Genomic DNA, 21,380 nt, shown 5'->3' with positions numbered 1-21,380 from the left:
TTCAAAATGCCTCACATGAAAATGCCCAACATCGACATCTCTCTGCCCAAAGGAAGGGTTGAAGGTCCAGATGTCGAAATAAAGGGAGGTACCGGTGGAAAATTTGAAATGCCTCAAATGAAAATGCCAGATGTGGACATCTCTTTGCCAAAAGGAAAGATTGAAGGTCCAGATGTTGAAATGGAGGGAGGTACTGCGGGAAAGTTCAAAATGCCTCATTGGAAAATGCCAGATTTTGATATATCTCTGCCAACAGGAAAACTTGAGGGTCCAGATCTTGAAATAGAGGGAGGTGCAGGAGGAAACTTAAAAATGCCTCACATAAAAATGCCAGATGTTGACATCTGTCTACCCAAAGGAAAATGTGGCAAAACTAAAGGAGCAAAGTTTGAAATGGAGGGAGTCATATCTAAAATGCCACAGATGACAATGCCCTCAGTAGACATTTCATTGCCAAAAGGAAAACCTGAAGTCCCCAAAGTTGAACTGAAGGATGAAGGAGGAAAGTTCAAGATGCCAAAAGTGGACATATCTCTTCCTAAAGGAAAACCTTCAATCAAAGGTCCAGAGATAGAGATTAAGGCAGATGGTGGACAGTTCAAGATACCTAATGTCGACATGTCTATCCCTAAAGGAAAAGCAAATATTGATATACCAGAAGAGAAAATGGAGGCAGGGGAAGGAACAATCAAATTGCCATATACCAAGATGCCAAAAGTTGATATTTCACTACCTAAAGGTAAAAGTAAAGATATTGAAGCACCTGCTATAGAAATGGATGTCACAGGAGGAAAGTTCAAAGGTCCACATGTTAAACTTCCAAAGGGAAATATATCACTGCAGAAGAGTAAATCAGGTGAAGCAGAGGTCAACTTACCAACCATTGAGGCTAGAGGGAAAATAAAAGTACCACAAGTCACATCAACAGATCTGGACATTGATTTGACACAAAGTATACCTAAACAAGACACAGGGGCACATGGGGAGGCTGATCTGCATGTAGATGGAGAGCACAAAGGTCTGAAACTCAAGATGCCAACAATAGATATCAAAGTTCCAAAAGGAGACCTGGAGCTTGATATAGGACTTCATAGAGGAGAGGGCAAAAAGGACAGGAAAAAAGTTGAACTACCTGACTTCGATCTCAACACAGCAGGAACCAGCAGCAAAGTAAAGGGGCCAAAACTCAAAGGAACAAAATTCAGGATTGGAATGCCAAAAAAGAAAACTGGTAGAGATGTAACAGCAGAAGCAAAAATTTGCAAAACATGTGGTGATGAGGAGTTAGGTGGTCAGGTCAAACACAGATGCAAGGGTAAAGAAAGATTTGAGGATGAAGTTGAAGTTGAAACCCACAACGGACATAAAGAGAACAAAGATCGTATTAACATACCAGTGCCAGAGGTTACATTACCAGGTGTTAGTCTGAAAATCAAACAAGGTTTGGTTCAAGGTTCAGCTGACTTAGGAACAGAAGGAGAGAGTGGCCCCTTGTCATCCAAAGCAGAAATGAAAGTTCCCAGGATTCCAGACATAGAGTTTGATATAGGTACATCACAAGATGAAGATGAGGACAAAACAGAAAAGGGCAAGAAAATCAAAATCCCTAAATTTGGTGTTCCATTACCCTCCATCTCCTCTCCTGAGGGAAGAATGAATATATATGGGCAAGAAATCCAGTATGAGGGCCCGAAATTGCCCAAAGTAAAAAAAGCTGTCTTTGTCTTAGTAAATCCTTCACAGGCAGATGGGCCCACTGCATGCACAGGCCATCTACAAGAGAAGACAACAGTTGAGGCTGAAAAAGAGGACGTCAAAGTGAAGATGCCCAAAATCAAAATGAAGCCGAGTTTTGACAAGTCCAAAGATCAATCAGCCGTATCATTTTCTCCTGGCAAATCAGGGTCATTTGATGTCAGTCTAAAGGGCGAAGGTTCAAGTTCAAGTCTCAATGGTGAAAAAGATGCAAGTCCTCACAAGGGCTCTAAGGACAATAAAGGGACATTCAGTGGCAAAATCAAACTTCCAAAGGTGGAGTTAACTTCTCCATATGGTAAGATGGCTGCAGTGGGGGAGGACACAGAAATGAATGTGAAACTGGAAAAGGATTCGTCGACGGGAGAAATGGAAGACACTAAAGGACTTAAAGTAACATCAGGCAAGATGGCCTTTGCTGGTTGTAGTGAGGAGCTCTCGAAGGATGTGGTATCATCTCATGCCAGAACAGATATGCTGGACAGGGACAGCTCAGAGTCCCCGGCTAGTTTTACCATGGAGTTCAGCTCAGCAAAGGTCAAGGCTTGGAGTGAGGTCGAGAGTCAAAGCAGGGAGTCTGAAGAAAGAGAGTCTTCCCCCTGGTTCAAAGTCCCTAAGTTTACCCTGAAGCCACACTCCACAGGTAAGAATAATGGAAACTACAAACTGATATGACAAAACATTTGAAAAATTAGACATGGACTTTTACAAAAGGTTGATGCTGTTAAAGTCAAACATGTTTTATCACGTAGTGGTTAAAAAGGAGTCTTGAGACTTGATTACTTGCTTACAAAGAATATTTTGAAAAGTTATGTATTGAGGAGTATATAGACTACCCTTTTTGTACGATTCATTCAGTTTTTCTTTCAACACTTAAAGAGTAACTGCGCATTTAAGCCATAAACTAAATGATAGGACTGTAGATGTGATGAAACACATAAATGATGATGTTAATATGGACATTTCTTACCAAATTTTTAAAAAATCATAGTGGAAAATGATTTAAAACGCCATCTACTTCTTTTAAGTCAGCCCTAATCTTGCAAGGCCAATTCTGAGATAAGAGTCGACTGTTTGGGAATAATGTACGTCATAAAATGAAAGAATGTTAAGGCCCTTTAATCAGACCCCCCTCTTCGCCTCTCCCCACAGCGTCTATCTTTTTTTGTTTTTCCGTAGCCACTGTGTAGCATTACAATCACAGCACATCACAAGCCTGTGTTCTCCTTTCTGTGTACTGGAAATTAAGTTATCAGCACATTACAAAATCTGGTGAATCAGTGTCTCATGATGACGGAATGACTCTATCTGCGATAGTAATGGGCTTTACTACGCTGTAACAAGAGTATGTATATTAAGTTAAATTCGGCTAAATAGGCTTAGACCTGGGGGTGAAGTTGCGCTTTAATCACCTGCTGTCCAGTTGCATTATTGGAAGTCTAGGGCTCACATTAAAGACTGTATATCTTAGCCTTTGTTGCATTGATTTGGGCCACTTTGTTTGTCTTACTTGTCTTTTTCCCTGAACTTTAAAGTGCAGTATTGAACCAGAGACTGAATAATTGCAGATATCTATTATACTTGATACTGGCATCATTATTTTAGTATATTATCATAGAAGTTAATACAATATGCACTGCATTATGCATCATACATATGTATAATGTAGTGCTTATTTGTCCTCTTGCCTGTGATTTGTTTTGCTTGTGTTTATTCTATAAATAATTAATTATATCATCTTCTGCTCTGTCTCTGCTACATAAGACTAAGTTTATTTTCCTTCTTGATCTCTTCACCTATCCCCCGCTCTTCTCCTTGCTTCCTTTCTTCTACTTACCTCTGCTTGTTTCCCTTTCATCCGCCTCAAGGCTTCCTCCAAATAACCCCAGACGGTTCTCCTCAGGCCCAGCGGAAGGGTGAGGTGGCAGGTGAGGCCGACGTCTTGGGGTCTTTCTGCCTCCACACCTCAGGGCTCGATTTAACCACCCAGGAAATGTCCAAAGAGCACCAAGTCTCCTCCACCGAGGAGGGAACTCTTACCATGGTAACCAAGAGCACCAGAATCACCCGGCACACAGTTACCACTGAAACGCAAGCAGGTGAATCTTCTGCAACCACGAGAACAACTCACCAGGTGTCGGACTTCAACTTCTGAGGATGCTGTAATGATATCTTAAATGTCTTGTGATGTTTTTGTTTTTCTTTGGTAAGGTTGCAGTGTTCTTGTATGCTAAAGCCTGCAATGTGGCAAACCTCGATTAAGTAAAAGTCTTTATTTTATATTTTAATAGGTGAGCTATGAATGTGATGAAAAACAATGACATTTCATCAATCAGCAATATTGTCATTATTAGCAACAGAGTTATATATGCTTACTTTTTGCATTTTAAATGTGACATTTTTTTGTTCCTGTTCTTTGAGTTCAGTCCTAATTATTTATCAGACTTTGTTTGGTTTGAAAGTTTTCACTGTGAATGTAAACATGTCACATTGCTTGGTTATTTATTGTTGTTTGTGTGTTCGAAATGCGCTGGAATGAGTATTTTACTCACATCAGCATCATGGATTTCACAACGATTATTTCAAAATAATTAAATTTTAACCATTACAGAACAGGCCAGAGTAATATCAATGTAAATACAACTATGTCATTGCTTTTTTGAAGCAGTATCCCTTTGATCGGAAATGTAACTATTTTCATATTCACCAGTCGGGAGTAGAAATCATATTTTTTCTGATCCTATGTTATTTGTCTTGGAGGAAAGGTGTGAGCTTTTTGAGATTATGGGCTGTTCTCCTTTGCTGCCATATAGTTTTGTATTTTAAGCATTTAGCTGGTGCTGTTACCCAGAGATAGTCACAGTGAGTGGGCAGGACACTCAGGACTCTTTTTCTGCTGTGGGGATCAAATCTGTGACCTTCTGGTTACAGGTTGCTCTCGATCATTTACTGTAGGCCACCCTGCTGCTAGTTTTTTTTTTATATATGTCGATGTTTTTACTTTACACTGCCAGAAAAAGAAGCCACTATACTGTATATTTTATGATAGAGGTTTTTAGCTCCAAGATACACCTCCTGACTGATGCTGATGTTTTGAAACTCTGTGAATTGTTTTGAGTTTCAAAACATCGACAACAGACTGGAAGGGAATTTGGGGATTTAGAAGTGCTGTTGGGCACTTTAACACAATCGGTGAGAAGAGTTTTAAAAGCTGTAAACCTTTTTCTCTTGACATTAATAAAAAAAATAACCCTCTAAAAAGGATGTTACTGTCAGGCTACAATGACAGACTGGCTAAGGAATGGCGAGCCTTGATGTTTTACAGAAGCTTGCATGTAACAAAATATGTCCTCTAAAGACTGAAGCAAGGTGGTCATAGCAAGAGGACCAAGGCACTTGTCCCTTTTGATTAAAATGTCTTTAATAATCTGACATTCTTCTGTTTATTTTTTTATGCATATTATTGAATATATTACACACTAACGTTGAATGTTAAAATGTCAGATTAATGAAAGCATTTTATTATGGCCCTCTACCCATTTTTTTTCAAAAAGCATCTTTTTTTAAGTTTCATTCTCAAATTCAGTAACTACCACTTGAGAGAAAAAACAGCTATTGTTATGTTTCTGGCATTTGATAAAAACTCATTGTTTTAAAACTACTGATTGTATACACTGCTCATAGCCATTTACAGTTTCACAGCATACAGCCATGTGATTATTCAAAATAAGGATCTACTTTTCATGTGGATGTAAAGCATTTAAGAATGAACACTTGACTTTGCTTACTTTACTTGGTTGGTAGATGGAATGAAATTGTGTGATAAAATGCACTAATCCGGACAAATTGCCTCCCACACTTTTTTTCATTAACAACTTTCAACACCATGCCTGTATTTCGTGATGACAAACAGATGATAGATTTTTAAAAAGCCGGGACGAGAGTAGTGACATGTCAAGGTAACACGCACTGAGTAGTATCTATGTGTATTGAGATTTTTACCTTTCTGGTTTAATCAAGTCTTTGAATTTCTTTTAGATTTTTAGGGCTTCAGTGCCAAGTGTTTTTGTCAAAGCTGCATTGGAGAGAATGTTGTTGAAGATGTTACATCAATAAAATGATATTCACACAAAAAAATCATTTAAATGATTGTCTCCTGATGTTTTGACCTTCAGACCTGCTGAATTTTTAGTTCGTTATAAAAGTGGACTCATTGGTGTTTTGTGAGACTCTCATTCAGCTTGAATCATTCCTTCATCCGTCTGTTATCTGCAGACCCACTGATCCTTTGCAGGGCGACAAGGGGCTGGAGGAAGTAGCAGCTCACATTGGGCGATAGGCAATGTATTCAAATCCCTTCAGTTGTAAACATGTAGCGGAAGTTATGAGATGGTAAATAAAAACTTTGCCTTGAACAGTATACAATTTTACTTATCTCATTTGATCATCTCATAATAATTAACTTGTATGACACAATTTTGATTTAGTTAACATTCTCACTGTAGTTGTGATTTATAATCTCATAATTTAGATTTAGTTACTCAAATTTTTCATTTGGTGAGCAAGTGCAAATGTTCACTTACTATTTCATAATTTTGACTTTGTAACTTCAATTTTCATAAGCAACATAATACCATGTTGCAATGAGTATTTTTTTGTTATTTTATTCATGATGCATAATGTTTCATCTTTGATTTTCTTTGCTTTCCATACCGTGGCCCCACTGGGTGGAAACACATTTTAAAGGCCGGTTTTTATATACGACTTTGAGCAGAGTAAACAACATCCTCATGTCCACCATGCAAATCAAACAATAATCTCATCATTAGATGAAACTTCAGTGGGCAGAAAGAGACACAACTCCAAAGTGAAAATTGAGCTAAATTAAAGAAAGCACATTTCAGGCTAATATATTACACAAATCATAATAACTGCTCATTGTAATTATAATTGCTAACATGCTAACAGCTTCAACACAGATCTAAATCCATCATTATTATACTTACTATACTATCATTATATGAACAATTTCTGTCATATGCATTGAATGTGTTGTAATTCTGTTATGTTGTTCATTCTGTACACATGACATCACACTTCTGTCCATCCTGATAGAGGGATCCCTCCTCTGTTGCTCTCCCTAAGGTCTCTTCTTCCTCCCCCCAGGCACAGAGGGAGTTTTTCCTGTAGCGATGTGAGGGTCCTGGGACAGAGGATGTTGCATACAGATTGTAAAGCCCTCTGAGGCAAATTTGTGATTTGGGGCTATACAAAATAAATTGAATTTAATTTAATATTAGCTCAATTACTTGTCACATGGTGCCAATAGCATTTAAAAAAAAGTCAGTGGGTTTAGCATTTCTAAAATATGTTGATGTTGGTGCCCTCCAATGGCGGAATAAAGCAAGACACAGAGATAGACAGCGCTGCCCGTCACCCAATAATAAAATGTGAAAACACAGAAGCACACATAAGCATTAAAAAAAAATCAGTTTTCTGCAGCGGATTAGAGACACAAAAGCACATGTACGAGTCTTTTTGAAACAAATCCTCGGAGATGAGGGACTTTGGAAGAGAAAGTGATAAACTATGCACCCCGGTACATGACGTCTTCCCATTGTGTGTGCGTGTGTGTTTGTCTGTGGATGTGTGTCTCAATCTTATCTACTGCTGTGATGATGCTGTGCGACGTAGGCTGCAAGGGTGAGTGCATGTGAGGGGATTATATGAGGAGCGAACAATGCCACAGAGAGGAGGGACGCATGCGACTGCAGCGTCACCAGCTACGTTTTTTACTGTTTTATATCTCACTACTGATGGAGCAGACTTTAAGGAGCATAAGATGGGACGTTTTCCTACAACTGAGGCTTATGTCTTGTTGCATCTTTTCAGTAGGCCTGTCTCATCATCTCGTATCCCTTAAAGGCAGATTATGCACAACATTCAAAGTGGGCCCCTCCTCCAGCATTTGTTTTACTGAAGAATAATTACCTTGCAATAGGCCTTAAGGAGAAAAATGAGAATAGGCAGATTTTTAGAATAAAGTCGAAATTTCATGAATAAAGGTTGCCCTTTCAGTTGTAGTGCCAGGCATATAAAAAAAAATCAGAGGAGGAATAAAGTCGAAATGTTGAGAATAAATGTTGAACTTTTGAGAATAAACCAAACTACTAGTGACATGAGCTGACATTTCAACGCTCCAAATTTTGACTTTATTCTCAAAATGAAAAATAATAAAAACAAAAGAATCGTCTCATGTTTCTCCTCATGCCTGGCTCTAATACTCAACTGTTTGGATTAAGAAACCGTTGTTGGGAAACAGGTTTTAAAAATAATTTTAATTGTGCGAAAGACGCATTATCTTTTCAGTCAGATGTCAAATATTGCCAAATATAGCTGAGTTCTCTGACAGAAACGTAAATAACTATTTAAGCAAAGTGGGGCTATATAGATTAATTCCTGCAGTATCTGAGTTATGTTTCTTAATTCCTCCTCTGTGGCATCAACAACCCCGCATATACTTCCGCTCTGTCACATCAACCCTGCCTCTTTGCGGCACGAATCACCTCTCCTACCGATGAGTGGGCTGCAAGTCAAATTAGCTCTCCGTCATCGTGCTCGCTGAGCGCACCGGAGGCTACTGCGGTAAGATGCGGCGACGCACTATGCCCAGCCGCGGAGGATGAGATGATGCGCAATGGCCGAACGAGTGGGGAGGGAGGGCATAGACCGAAATAGGATTTCACTGTGGTGCTCGGCTCTAATTTAGACGATGGGGCAGAAGCGGATGCATGTTTGACTCATTTGTAGTGCTGAAGCGCCAGTGGTGCAGGCCGACTGGATGGATGTGGCGGCGCTGATCCCACTAAAGGATGCTCCACAGCCCGAGGAGGGGTTGAATAGGATCTTTCTGTAAACAACAAGGAAGCAGGGACACATTAAGTAAAGGACACTTCATTCAAAGCCTGGACCAGAAACACCGAGGCATCGAGGGAGGTGAGAGACAATCAAACCTTTCCTCGGGCATCTCTTTCTTTCCGGACACGTTGGCTGGAGATACGGATTTTCCAGGTACGGTGTGTGTGTGGTTTTGACGTGGTTCATCTTCATCACAGTGGAACCCAGCCTGTCGAGGCTATTGTGATATGCATGGTACAAACATGTTTATAAAATGTATTCTTTAAACTGTTTAGGCATGAGCTGTGGATTTATGGATTTATGGACACCTGGGTTTCATTTTTAGTCTATGCGATGATTATGTACGGCTGATGCAACAACTGATCTAATTGGCACCACATGATGTGAATGCACATTTTTTTAATAAAAAGAATAGAGTTTGATTGTGTACAAGTATAGTTTGTAATGAAGCCAATTAGATTCAAAAGTATGACCTTTGACAGACTCCCCCCCCCCCCGGACATGATAGCTGTAATCCAGTTATTCTCCCCAAAGTGAATCACAATCACTTCTCTATGTGGAATTAATTAAGTATGACAAATGAAACGTTTTTCATTTATGTTTTCATTTACATGTTAATTACCTTGAATCTGCTTTAATTGCTTTCATATTAATCAGAAAAGTAAAGCACACGTCACATTATTTCATCTATGTGTCTTTAATTTCCTTGTTTTTTCCCACTTCCCTGCAGGTTGTTTTATGACAGTTGAGACTGGCCAACAGAGAGGGCGCTGAAGCTCTGAAGGTGGTTTTCACCGAGCATCAATCTGGGAGAAAACAAACTTCTCATTATCCTCTCTGTCATCAGCGCTGACAGCTGGATGTCTGACCTGGGCGGGTTTTTTTCTCCGCCAGAAGACTCTCAAAGTTAAGGAGCGTTAAAGGGAAAACAGAAGCACAGCTCCATCTCGCTGTCTGGAAAACGACTTGTTCTATTTTTCCTTTTTATTGTCCCAAAACTCAGATGTTGTCAGAATAAGCTGCTAAGCGATTAGCGAGAGAGTCAGCTTTCTCTTGCGTTTTCAAGTAAATGACTCACTAAGAAATTCTATTTCAGCCATTTCATAATGCTTCGTGTATTTTTTCTAAACTATGATATTTGTACCTTTGAGCTGTCACTCTCTGGATCAAGAATAGACTCTTGATAGTGCCAGTGTTCTCTTTCACAAATGAGAACTCAACTTGAGCCGACAGGCTGAATTTTAATAAAGCATAAGCGAGGACTAACCGATAAAACATAGATGAGGCCAACAACGAGCAGCATGCTCCAGCAGAATAACAACAACAACTACCCCTGCCTGAATGTGTCAGGCTCCACCAGGGAGATGCTCCAGAAGTGCTCCCGAGCCTCTTTGCCCTTCCCCAGCCGAATGGAGCTGGGCCTGGGAGACTTGCCGCTGATCCGGGGCCTCCGAGCCTGGGCCCTGTGCTCCAAGAACCGCCGGAAGGCTGGTGGTCTGCTGGGTGGAGGACAAGCCCCGACAGCTCCTCCTGCAGGCCGTGGGGGTTCGACTTCCTGCCCCAGGCCTGCAGATGTGTACCTGAGTGGGGAGTGGGGTCGCATGGGGTACGGCCTTCCTTTGGGGCTGGATGCCAGGCAGGCTGGGATCGGATCTTTGGTAACAGTTGCCACTCTGAAGACCTCAGAGGGCAGCGGGAAGACACAGACCCAATGCCTCTTCCTCCGGACTGAGAAAGGGAGCTGTTTGTATTCCACAGCTAAGCCTAGTTCTGGCGTGACTACCGGTGCAGCCTCCAGCGTCGTTGGGGGATGGCTAAGAGGGAAGACAGGCGGAGGAGGCAGAGACATCCCAGCCGGGAAGAGAGATAATGGGTCAACTCCGCAGGCACATACCGGAGTAAACCGGGTTAGGGTGCGATCTGGCCGGAGATGGAGGAAGTCTGGTAATGCAGCAGCCCGGGAGAAAACCGACTCGAACAGAGAGAGGCAGGAGAGTAGCAGGGAGGATCCTGCTGGAGAAATCAATCTGGAAGAAAGGCAGGAAGAGCGAGACAAAGGGGGCCTGGCCGGTAAACAGTCTCCCAGACGGGAGAAAGAGGAAGCGTGCAGAAGTCCTAGATGCTGCCACAGTGCTGCTCCCGAAACTTGTACTCAGTGTGGAAAGAGAGCACAGAGGAGGGAAAGCCAGGATGAATGCGATGGAGGGGAAAGTCCAAGAAGAGGCGCCTCAAACAGGCTGAACGGTGAGGCGAAAGGAATGAGGAAGGAGAAGCAAAATAACGAGGAGGAGGAGGAGAAGGAGGAGAAGGGAGGCATCTGCGGGTTAGAGTCATCCAACTCATTTTTGGCAGAAACAAACCATGACCTAGAAGCTAAAAACTTTCACCCAGAATCTCACAGCAGCTGTGATGTTAAAGAGATTAGAGAAGCCGAGAGCAACGAGGAGCCAAGGACACAAACTTCTCAAGGCGAAGACGATTATTCAGAGAGAGAGCAGGATACAAACTCCGAGGTTATGAAAATGCATACTGGAAATAATAATTTGGTTCATAGCCACTCTAAACAGGTGATTGATGACATATCATTTCCCTATCATGTGGCGGCAGAACAAAAATCTGTGAAAGAGATGGAGAGCGTTGATCTTGAAGATGAGGAAGGGAGCATCAATCAAACTCCTGCTGAATTCTCCGTTGTATCCGTCGGGTATGACGACATCTCTGTCTCCGCCTGCCCTGTCTCCATCAGCACTGTAGTCGCCCCTGAACCCTCCGCTCCTGTAGAGAGCAGCACCTGCAATACAGACCCTGTGATTTGTGGTGTTCATAGAGAGCAAGAGAACAGCAGAGAAGATCACCTCGAGGGCTGTCAACAAGGGGTAGCAGACCCAGGGATCGTGGGGAAAGAAGAACTGGTTCTAAGCAGATTTGAGCAACAAGAACCAAACCGTTTGGCTGACGAGAACAACACTGTGAACGAGAGCACAAGCAGAAAAGCCCAGTCTTTCTTTCAAAATGTGGTTAAACACAGTCAGCCAGAGGAGAGAGAAGCTTCATCTTCGCCTCTCAGACACGGAGATCCTTCCATCTCTGAGAAAGACACGAGGACCGTGACAGGAAACGTTTGCAACTACAGTACAACTGAGCTTAACAGAGCAGAGCGGAGGGATGAGCTGTCGTGGGAATATAGAGAAGAGGAGTCACAGGAAGAGAATGTAGAGGGGAGAGTAAATCCTGAGGAAGGGGATGAAGCTGGGGCAATTTGGAGGAGGGAGGGCACTTGCAACAAGCTGGACAATAGTGGTGGTAAAGGCGATGACGACGTAGAACGACTCACTGCGGATGACACAAATGACAGTACCATACGGGACATTTATGATGAAGAAGCAACGAGAAACTTTGCACTAAAAGACAGCTGGAGGTCAGTGGTTATGAATGTAGATGAATGCAGGGGAAGGAAGAAAGAGGTCGGAGACACTTGTGGACAAACAAGCATCACCCATGTTGAAGCAAATGGAAAGGCAAGCGCTAACGTCACAAATGTTGCCTGTGCTGATCCCTCCACCACTCTTGCACCCTCCCTGGCTAATCCTGCCCCCTCTTCGCCCCCCCTGGGATCCATGGCAACCGGCCTGCCCTGCCTGGAGGCGGTGGAGGAAGAGGAGGAGGAGAAGGAAGGGTTCGGAGTGCCTGCAGGAGACGGAAAAGGAGGCCAGGAAAGGAACGGGAGGTTTGGGAGACAACTGGAGGAGCAGAGCGAGGAGGAGAGGGGCTCCACCGTGGCCACTGAGAAGGGAAGGAACGAGGAGGAGGAGAAGGAGGAAGATGAGTTTGGAGTATTCATGCAGGCGGAGGGAGAGCCGGCCTGGAGCGAGGGACACACCGTGTCTCCCTCAGTGCCTTGTGGGAGAAGAGAAAGTGTTGGTGAGTCTCACAATTGTTAGTTTGTCTCTTTCTATGTCTTCTGGCTGGCCTTCCCCTCTCTCCCTTTCCCTTTTATATCTCTCTCGCCCCTCTGGGTGCTTTAGTAACTCTGCCTTTCTGGTTTGACGTAGACATGGGACAGAGGATCTTTTGGTTAAAGGCAACAACGCTGACATTAAAAGGCTTCAGAAGTAAAGCAGAGTCTTCTAAAGATGTCAGAAGCATACATATTTAGAGACAGCACTTTCAAACTGGCTAAGAGTATTAGTGCATTTTTAATCTTTTGTGCCATTTCAGGAATGCACACACACACAAACACACACACACACACACACACACACACACACACACACACAGTTTTAAAGGGCCATACCAAATCCCATGGACTCTATATGTCACAGTTAATCATTCTGCTGTGTAACCATGCTGTGTTAGAAATGTGAATGTATTTTTCTTCTTGTTACAGTATGAATTAGCAGCCACAGTATCATTATGAGGTTATCAAGGAGACTTTTTAAATCCGATCCAAACTTAAACTGCTTTGCATGCATTAATGATGTAACACTGGCAAAAACAGTACTGCTGACTCTGAGGAGTTATTTTGGATGCTTCTGGTTCTGGATGTAAACTTGTCATTCATTTTTCCCATTGACAATGTTAAGTGACTCACAGTTGGAGCACGTAACTCTCCTGCTTAATTAAATCAACAAACGATATTTGTTCATTAGAGATAACATAAGAAGTGAACTATCACTCCCAAGGTGCATTTCAGCTAGCTTAATTAATTAAAATTCTGTTACGTGCGTGCTGCTGAAAGCTAAAGATTAGGGTGTTGCGAAAACTGCAACACAGTTCAGCAACAATTGTGCCGTGTTTTGTTCACAAATTCAAAGACCAAGCGCTCCCTTGCAGCTCTGATTTATACCGTAGCCTAGCTTCTTCTCCATAGCAATGGCAGCCGTAGCTCATGGGTATTGGTGTATTTAGATCCATTCGCTATTGGCAAAATGATAAACAAAACATGATTTCCCAGAAACAAGGATGAGATAAATACAACTGATAAGATGAACCTATATGATCATTAAATATAGAGCCACGTGTTTCTTTGTGAATTAACAATGCAGATATCGTAAAAAGAAAATATAGAAATGGATGTTTTTGTGAAGGAGCTAAAACCTACAAACACACTAGTATAGTCCTTTTGAAGCAAAACTACTAAATAATAAATGCACTAATAAATAAGTAAATAAATTATATCAGAATCATCCACAGAGCTCTGAGCAAGAAATGTCAACTGAATGACTAAAATAATCTTACAAATTGAATTGGCTCTTATGTAGTCAACACACATGCAGCTGGTTGTGTGACATCTTTGACTCTGTGTGCCTTTTTGTTTTTCTGTATTAATCATTCCTTATGTTCCCTCATTATGCTCCCTTTAGCTAATTACCGAAGCCCAGTTTCCACTGCGGGGCCAAACAAGGCTAAGCCAGGGCTTACACATTGTTTGTTTCAGTATATCCACCTAAAAACATTTCTGTGATTATTTTAACATATTGCTTAAAAATTATGAGCTGAATGCGCTGTCTACATTGACAGAAAGAAAGGTTAAAGGAGCATTCCAGTGTTTTTTCAACCCTTTACTCCCTTACTTTTGAAGGGTCACTTCACCCAAGAATAACTAAAATGTATTTTTGCTCCTTTAGTGGCCATGCAGATAATGTTTTGGTTTCATTTGTTTAGGTTTGGAGTTAATCACATCCATCTGAATAATCCACAGAACACAATATCAACAGTAGTTCCAACTGTCTGGTTTTAAATGTCATTGTTTCAGTGCAAAATATGCACCACAAAACATCATTCATCGCTGTATTGAGGTTTAGCATTTAGGTGAACGAACTCTTAAACTGCTCTCACTTTATACAGTTTTGATGATCATTTTAAAATACATCAACATATTTAATTAAATAAATATCAATTGACTCATTGCTAGGTCCCGCCCCTTGAAAGCAGACAGGCCAATCATATCGGTCAGCTCTGACCAGGGTACGACAAAAAAACAGCCCTGCTCCGTAGACTCTCATGCAGTCTTTTCAGATTTCCTTCAGTTTCAGGTTGGTTTTGTGGATTTGGTTAAGCATTACCCTGAGAGGTTGGAAGGAGATATACATTTCTGATGTTTCCTTTCTACTTTCCTTTGGAGCTAATAGCAGGGTACACTAGCACATTATTAACTAGCATTAGTACTTCTATGCTACGCTAGCTATTGAAGGTATATTGAAAGTTGTAACAATAAATAGAGACCTACATGTCTTTACAGGAACAGTGTTATTTCTTAGTTTCATTGTCCTTTGTCTCGATTGCCAGGTGATGTGGTGGTTCACTTTTACACTGTAATCTGTAGCTTTTGCTTCTATCTTTATCTTTTTAACTTGTTTTAATTGTTGAATCAGTTTGATATCCTGGATATATCCTTCAAACGCATATTGTAGAGCCTTCTGTCTGCTTCTCTCTGAAATTGCTTTTTTCGTTTTTTGATATTCATTGTGATGGATTACACATTCAAGCTAAATTTTAAAAAGTCTGCCATACCATACAGAAATGAGAGCGAGAGAGAAAAAGAAGCCAAAAATACATTTTTAAAAAACCCCAAAGAGCACAGTTTGCAAAATGTTTATCTGTAAAGTAAAATATATGTGATGTGCATTGAAGTGCCTGAACCAACCCATTTTCACTCCCAACCCAATCCTTTTTTTTCCTTACTATTGTTCTTATTTTAACCCAAACCACAATCTTTTCCTAAGCCTTCCCAAATGCATTTGTTGCCTGAACCTAACCAAGAAAACTTAAAAACTAAACCTACATTGAAAGTCTTTGAAAAGAGACCGTATGCATGTAACAAGTGGGACAAGCTGACGTGTCAGGGACAAGCGGACACGCTGTCCCTGACACGTCAAAACTGATGCTGGAGGCATACCTAGAGCGACATAGTTTGACTCATAGCGCCGCTCACCAAGTTGCAGTATTTGATGAGTTGGGAGTGAGAATGTGTTGCAACCATCAAGAACTACAGGTATGGCCATGAGTAACCTACTGAGCCTTCAGTAGGTTACTGACTATGGAACTAGAACATTATTTAATTGCATGAAACATAAAATGAGTTGACCAATCTAATCTTGTGATAAACATGGAGAGTTGTTTCTTGTCCTGGGAAGCACCACTTGGCCCTGCCATGGAAATTAGACTCCAGTCTGTCCTGACCTGAATTCCTAACCAATCCTGTCACGATCAGGCTTTGCCCTGTGTGTTCCTAGCTCCTCACTCACCTAATCAGTTCATTCAGTGCACCTGCCAGTCACACTCAGCTCATTACTCTCACCTGCTCACTCTGTCTCCTTCACTATTTAAACCCCTGCCGCACACACCTACTGCCAGATCATTGTTTGTTTTCCTACCTACCCGCCCGTTTTGCTCGTCCCGTTCCCGGTTTTCCAGTCTGCCTGTTCTGCCTTTTCCTGCCGGATTTTCCCCCTCGTCTTTTGTCTTGTCCCTGGATTCCCTGTTTGTTTTTGGTTCATTAAAACCTTTTTTCACTACACCTGACTGTCTGCGTTTGAGTCCTCATCATGCCCCGTGACAAATCCCTCATTCTCGCTACATGGTATTAATCATTCAGAGTTGAGTTAAGGGAGGGAGAAGGCAGAAAACAGGACTTGGGACTCTAGGCTCCTGTTAGCCTGAGGCTATGGGGCAACGGGTGAAAGTCTCACAAAGGCGACTGAAGTCTCACATAGATAAATCATGCAATATCTGAGCAATGGAGGGTAAGATGGCGTGAAGGCAGCAGGCACAGATGACACGATGAAACACAAATATTCACACACTTGTTTCCTCGCAACAAGGTCATTAACGTTAACGATTAACTCGTCATGCACTGCGGCTGAAAAAAGCCCAGGTTCGAGGGATGCTACGATCCCTACGATAACATCCCACGTTTCCCCTTCTGATACCTAGTCTTAGGGGTTTGGCCGATACAGATTCAATACCAACTTCAAACTTGTGTTCCTGTGTGGAACTGATCTCTCAGGTGTAAAATAACATCTGACTGAAACTATACAGCACTTCTGAAGTATTGGTGGAGACTTTTGTACTACATTCTTCTTAGGCTTGTGAAAAGGTAATTATATTCTTCTATAAGATTTATCAAAATGTGTTGGTACAGTTTTACAGGGACTGGACATTGTAACTGCGATTTTGCTGGGATAGTAGTAAAGGTATGACATCCGAAAATCTCTATGTGAAACTTAAACTACGTGGTTAAATACCACTGCGGGTGTCTTTTGTCGTTTGCTTAAATGTCCCCTTTATTTGGTAATTTTCATGATTAACCTCATCTTCAATGGCATGGACGAAGTTATGATTATAAATGCCAGTTGTTGCCTATTGTTAGCCATCTGTTGCTAACTAACCCCTTCAATGCAATGTGGGTTTGGTTGTTCGTCCGTCCAGGTCATCAGAATGGGGGCGAACTCGAATGGAAACACACCACAACACTACAGGGACGTCTACAACAGAGACTCTACAGTCTAATATTAACCGTGTTTGTGTCTAAAAACAGCACTAGGAAACCATGCCATCGCCGGGGAGTCCAACCCCTGGACACTAGGCTGGACGGACAGCTCGTTCCACCAATCAGACGACACGTGGACAGCCTTTTCTCAGGATTCGTCAGATGAAGGTCGAGATGTGATGGGACAGTGGTGGCCGACCAGCGCCGTGGAAGGGAGCAGAGACAGCCTCTCGTCCAATCAGAATCTGGTAAAGTTCAACTTGTGTTCTCAGCCTCTTCAAAACGTCTTCCGTGAAACCATGAAGTAGAAATTCACCCTTCTTTCTGCTTCAATTGCATCCATTTCTCTGATAATTCACTGACAAACTCTCTATGATTAGTCCGTTTGAATCATCAGCATCGTGTCATTGTGGCCAACCTTTACTGGCTGGGACTGCCTGGTTTTGACTGCTGTATCACCGACACGTGATGTTGAGTGCAAGAGTTATTTATGTAGTTTTTGAGCACTCTATAGATTATACGGTGAAAATGTGGAAAACTGTGTGCACAGAGTGTGCAGCATTGTACTTCTGCCAGCATCGTCTTTCAACTGAATCATGTTGTGATGATATCATACATTCAGATATCGTGATAACAAGGACACTCAAATTTCTTAGGAAATCTGATCATTTATCTTCATCTTAATTAAATGAGAAAATGTTAAGTACTTCCCATTTGTCAAGTATCTAATTCAGACAGGAGTATCCCAAACCATGTGGTTATTTCATATGGACTATTTATTGATTCATAATATTGTTATATATATGATTAACAAGATGTGAAAAGACCTATATCGTGATAGAAAAATGTGCCCATATTGCCCAGCTCTAGTTGGATTCTAAAGATGGACAGTATCAAAATGTATCAAAATCGATGCAGCAGAACCTGTGATATTGTCTTTTTTATTCCATGCATTCTTCGAGTTTAGTAAAACCTACCCACCTATTATACACATAATGCAACTCGACTGGCAATTGAGGATTTATGTGTTATGCTAGTAGCGGCTAATGGAGAGATGAGGAGCAAGCTACCGACGCCGAGACAAGTGAAAGTGAAATTGAAGACCTGTAAACACAATTTGGCACACTTTGATAAACCAAGCAACTGTGCACTCAGTCTACAAATCTTCAGTCAGCTTTCCATTCCAGTCCCTTATTGTTGTCTGCTATGTCCCTCATTTAGTCAGGCTGTGTATATTTGGCATAAAGTCTTGAAATTCCCTTAAGTTATGGATCAACTTGAGCTCAACCTGCTTCATCTGCTGTCCTACAATTCCCCCAAATTCCTTGTAAAGTCCCTCAAAAAAGGTGCTTTTTTGTGTAAGCGCACAGTAGCTAGCGTTGTTGATAGTTTGTGAACATGACTAGTAGGGCTGCACAATTAATCAAACATTTATCCATCACGATTTTGGAAATGCTCCTGCTAGAAGAGTAATATGTGTGTAAACTGAGTTACTGTTGCCCGTGTAGGGCAAAATGAAAAGGCCCTGAATTCAGAAGAAGAACTTTATTTTATGTCTAAGATTAGTACATTAGCAGGAATGTTGCACAACATGGAAGTAGCACAGTGCTCTGTTGTTTTAAATGCACAAGTGCATCTAAAACATGTTTTCCCTAAAATCAATTGAGAATTGTGTTAAATAACCATGATGTCAATATTGATCACTTTTGTCCAGAATCTAATTACTAGTTATTTGACCTGCGGTGTTACAGTGATTTGTGTTCAATCACTGTAAGAACATGTATCTCTCTGTGATGGATTCCTGTTGAATGTTGAGGCAAAATGGGGATTTTAACAAGCTCTTGTTCTTTATAATTAAAAAGGTATAAACAAACCTGGCCTTCACTGTCGAGTGTAATCTTGTCGCTGGAACTCACCATCGACATCCCCAATTCTTCTTTTAAAGTAACGTTGATCTCAAAATCCTATCACTTTCCCAGATCTGGGCCCGACCTTTGGTTCAGTCTTTAAAGTACCGATCTGGCAAATTGCTTATAATTTTGGCCTTTTGCTGGCCTTGTGTTCATAAAAAACTTCCGCCTTTAGGATCATTTTCAGTCTGTTTTTCTAAAAGATGAGTCAGACAAAAACAGTTTGCAATTATTGATGATGAGAGTCAGACAGAGAATCCAAGAGAGCCAGCGGTACCTACACATCCCCAGGGCACCCATGTTGCAGGCAGATTGCTGAAAAAAAGTGTTCCAAAGTAAAATATTGCTTTAATATTGCTTTAGTAAACAGATGTGCCATTCCACTGCATTTAATATACTGTAGCTTCACCCCCTCAGTAAATATGACCCACAAACAACAACTGGTTTTAGGTCCACCAGGAGGTTTTTGAGGTTGACTTACTGAGGTTGCTTTAAAATCTTTGTGCCACTGACAACACAATGTCCTCACTTGACTTCCAGCTGAGGGCTAAATGTGTTGACACAGGCTGGCTGCTGGCGTCCAAGGCCCCTGAGGCCCTCAGAGTAAATCAGTGAAAACGATAAACATACAGCATGTGGAATATAGTTTCTGTTTATAAATCCAGGCCGTTTTTATCAGGGCAGTCGTACCCTAAAGGACAGCTACACTGTATGTTAGCCCAGATGTGTCTAAAATAAACTGGTCATGAATTATTTCAGTTCATTATTATTTATTCAGGCTTATTCAGGCTCCACTTGAGGCCACTTCTTCGACATCTGTGGTTCTGATCGAAACGTCCGTCGGCCTCAGCTGTACTTTGTATTTGGTGCAAAGTAGCTGCTTGTGTGATTGTATCACCGGATACAAACATTTAAAACAAATAGACCCAAAACTATATAACCTCCCTGTTCAGAAGTAATTATGTTAATTTCAGTTTCCTGCACCATCACCATAGAAACACAGCTCGCCCTGACATACCCTCAGGGTTGGGTGGCTAGGTTTTCACACTTGAAATAATTTTATTGCTCTCAGTGATTTTTTTTTCTTTAAAGATGGTTAAAAAAAAAAAAAAAACAGCAGGAAGAGTCTCCCAGTGCAGATGAAAGATGAGCTCAGCGGAAAGCTGCAGTGAAGGAAATATGCTTTCATGTCTTCTGCTTATAATGCCATGAAGAGACCCATAGGACCCGAGAGCCCCCCACGGGGGGCTGTTTTAGAGTGTGCAGCATTCAGCGTGTCGTAGAAAGCATTTTTCATAAAGAAATATGATTATTGCTCCAGACATATTAAATATCGAATTAACGGGAAAAGTCCGAGCAACATCATCATACCAGCCATTGTAAACACTGTAAACACAATTATACATGAACTAATATCATATCTGGAAGATATCTAGAAGATTTGCCACAATTTTGGCCAAAAATCGACGACCTATGCTCACTCTATGGCTCTCTCATCACGGAGCAGGATCGCACATGGCGGATGAACACATGCAGGAGGGGCACGATTCAACCCGGAAACGCACAGCGGCGTCCAAATTACTCTCTTTCAAACTGTTCAAAAGTTATGGGTATGCACGCCAACATCAGCCACAGGTCAGGAGAAAAATAATTAGGTAAAAAAACTGACGGTTTTGGCGATGGAAAAACGGATTTATTCGAGCCGATTTTTTGCACAGCTCTGCCCGCCATGTTCTGCTTCATGTCTGTGAGTGAGATCAATGCGCTGGCGGAATGAATCACAAAATGGCAGAAGATTCTGTGGGGTGGAGCAATCCATGTAGAGAGGGGGGTTCGCCCAGCATTTTGCGATTTTTAGTCAGTAAACAGACCCGGATACGATCAAACACCCCTGCATGGCTCCCGTTGGACTATCCCGCATCTAAAAATGTCTCACACGAGTAAATCGGCCTTACCAAAGTCACATAGACACACATTATGAGCCATTTATTGTTATAAATGACAGATATGACACATCATAACTGCTCAAAATTATTCAAAATGGTGTCAAACTGATTTATTAGGATTATTGAACACTCTTAGTGATAAGAACAGTGAATATATAGTTAATATTTAGTTATATAGTATATAAAATTAGTATACAGCAATGCAATAGCTGGTTCCGAAAATCAAAATTTTGATTTTTATGACCATTTATGCTGGCCTGCTTCACTCAATCGAAGTAAAATATGTTGTGGGGACATGTGAAACGTGTTGTTCTATGACTGTGGTGTGGTTTTAGGCTTGCAGCTGCATTATTTTTTTTT

The 21,380-nt window shown here is 41.4% G+C and overlaps 2 protein-coding genes across 2 annotated transcripts in view; both read left to right on the top strand.

Annotated features, from left to right (window-relative positions):
• The window catches only part of prx (periaxin), a 38,121-nt gene extending 32,244 nt beyond the window's left edge, over positions 1-5,877 (top strand). The window contains exons 8-9 of the mRNA XM_031863424.1: positions 1-2,398; positions 3,624-5,877. The exon at positions 1-2,398 is cut by the window's left edge and continues 6,277 nt beyond it. Of these exons, the coding sequence (XP_031719284.1) occupies positions 1-2,398; positions 3,624-3,910 (2,685 nt within the window). The 3' untranslated portion in view covers positions 3,911-5,877. The remainder of the gene's footprint in view (positions 2,399-3,623) is intronic.
• Positions 5,878-8,342: 2,465 nt separating this feature from the next.
• LOC116392348 (myb-like protein X) lies at positions 8,343-20,355 on the top strand. The gene is made up of 3 exons (XM_031863716.1): positions 8,343-8,826; positions 9,404-12,594; positions 17,213-20,355. The coding sequence occupies exons 2-3, from the start codon at positions 9,954-9,956 to the stop codon at positions 17,470-17,472; spliced, it is 2,901 nt and encodes a 966-aa protein (XP_031719576.1). The 5' UTR covers positions 8,343-8,826; positions 9,404-9,953; the 3' UTR covers positions 17,473-20,355.
• The last annotated feature ends 1,025 nt before the right edge of the window (positions 20,356-21,380 follow it).

This window comes from Anarrhichthys ocellatus, unplaced genomic scaffold, assembly GCF_004355925.1.
Source record: "Anarrhichthys ocellatus isolate YVR2014 unplaced genomic scaffold, GSC_Weel_1.0 scaffold29, whole genome shotgun sequence".
In the NCBI taxonomy this organism is placed as follows: domain Eukaryota; kingdom Metazoa; phylum Chordata; class Actinopteri; order Perciformes; family Anarhichadidae; genus Anarrhichthys; species Anarrhichthys ocellatus.
This window is presented reverse-complemented; position numbering and strand designations above follow the sequence as displayed.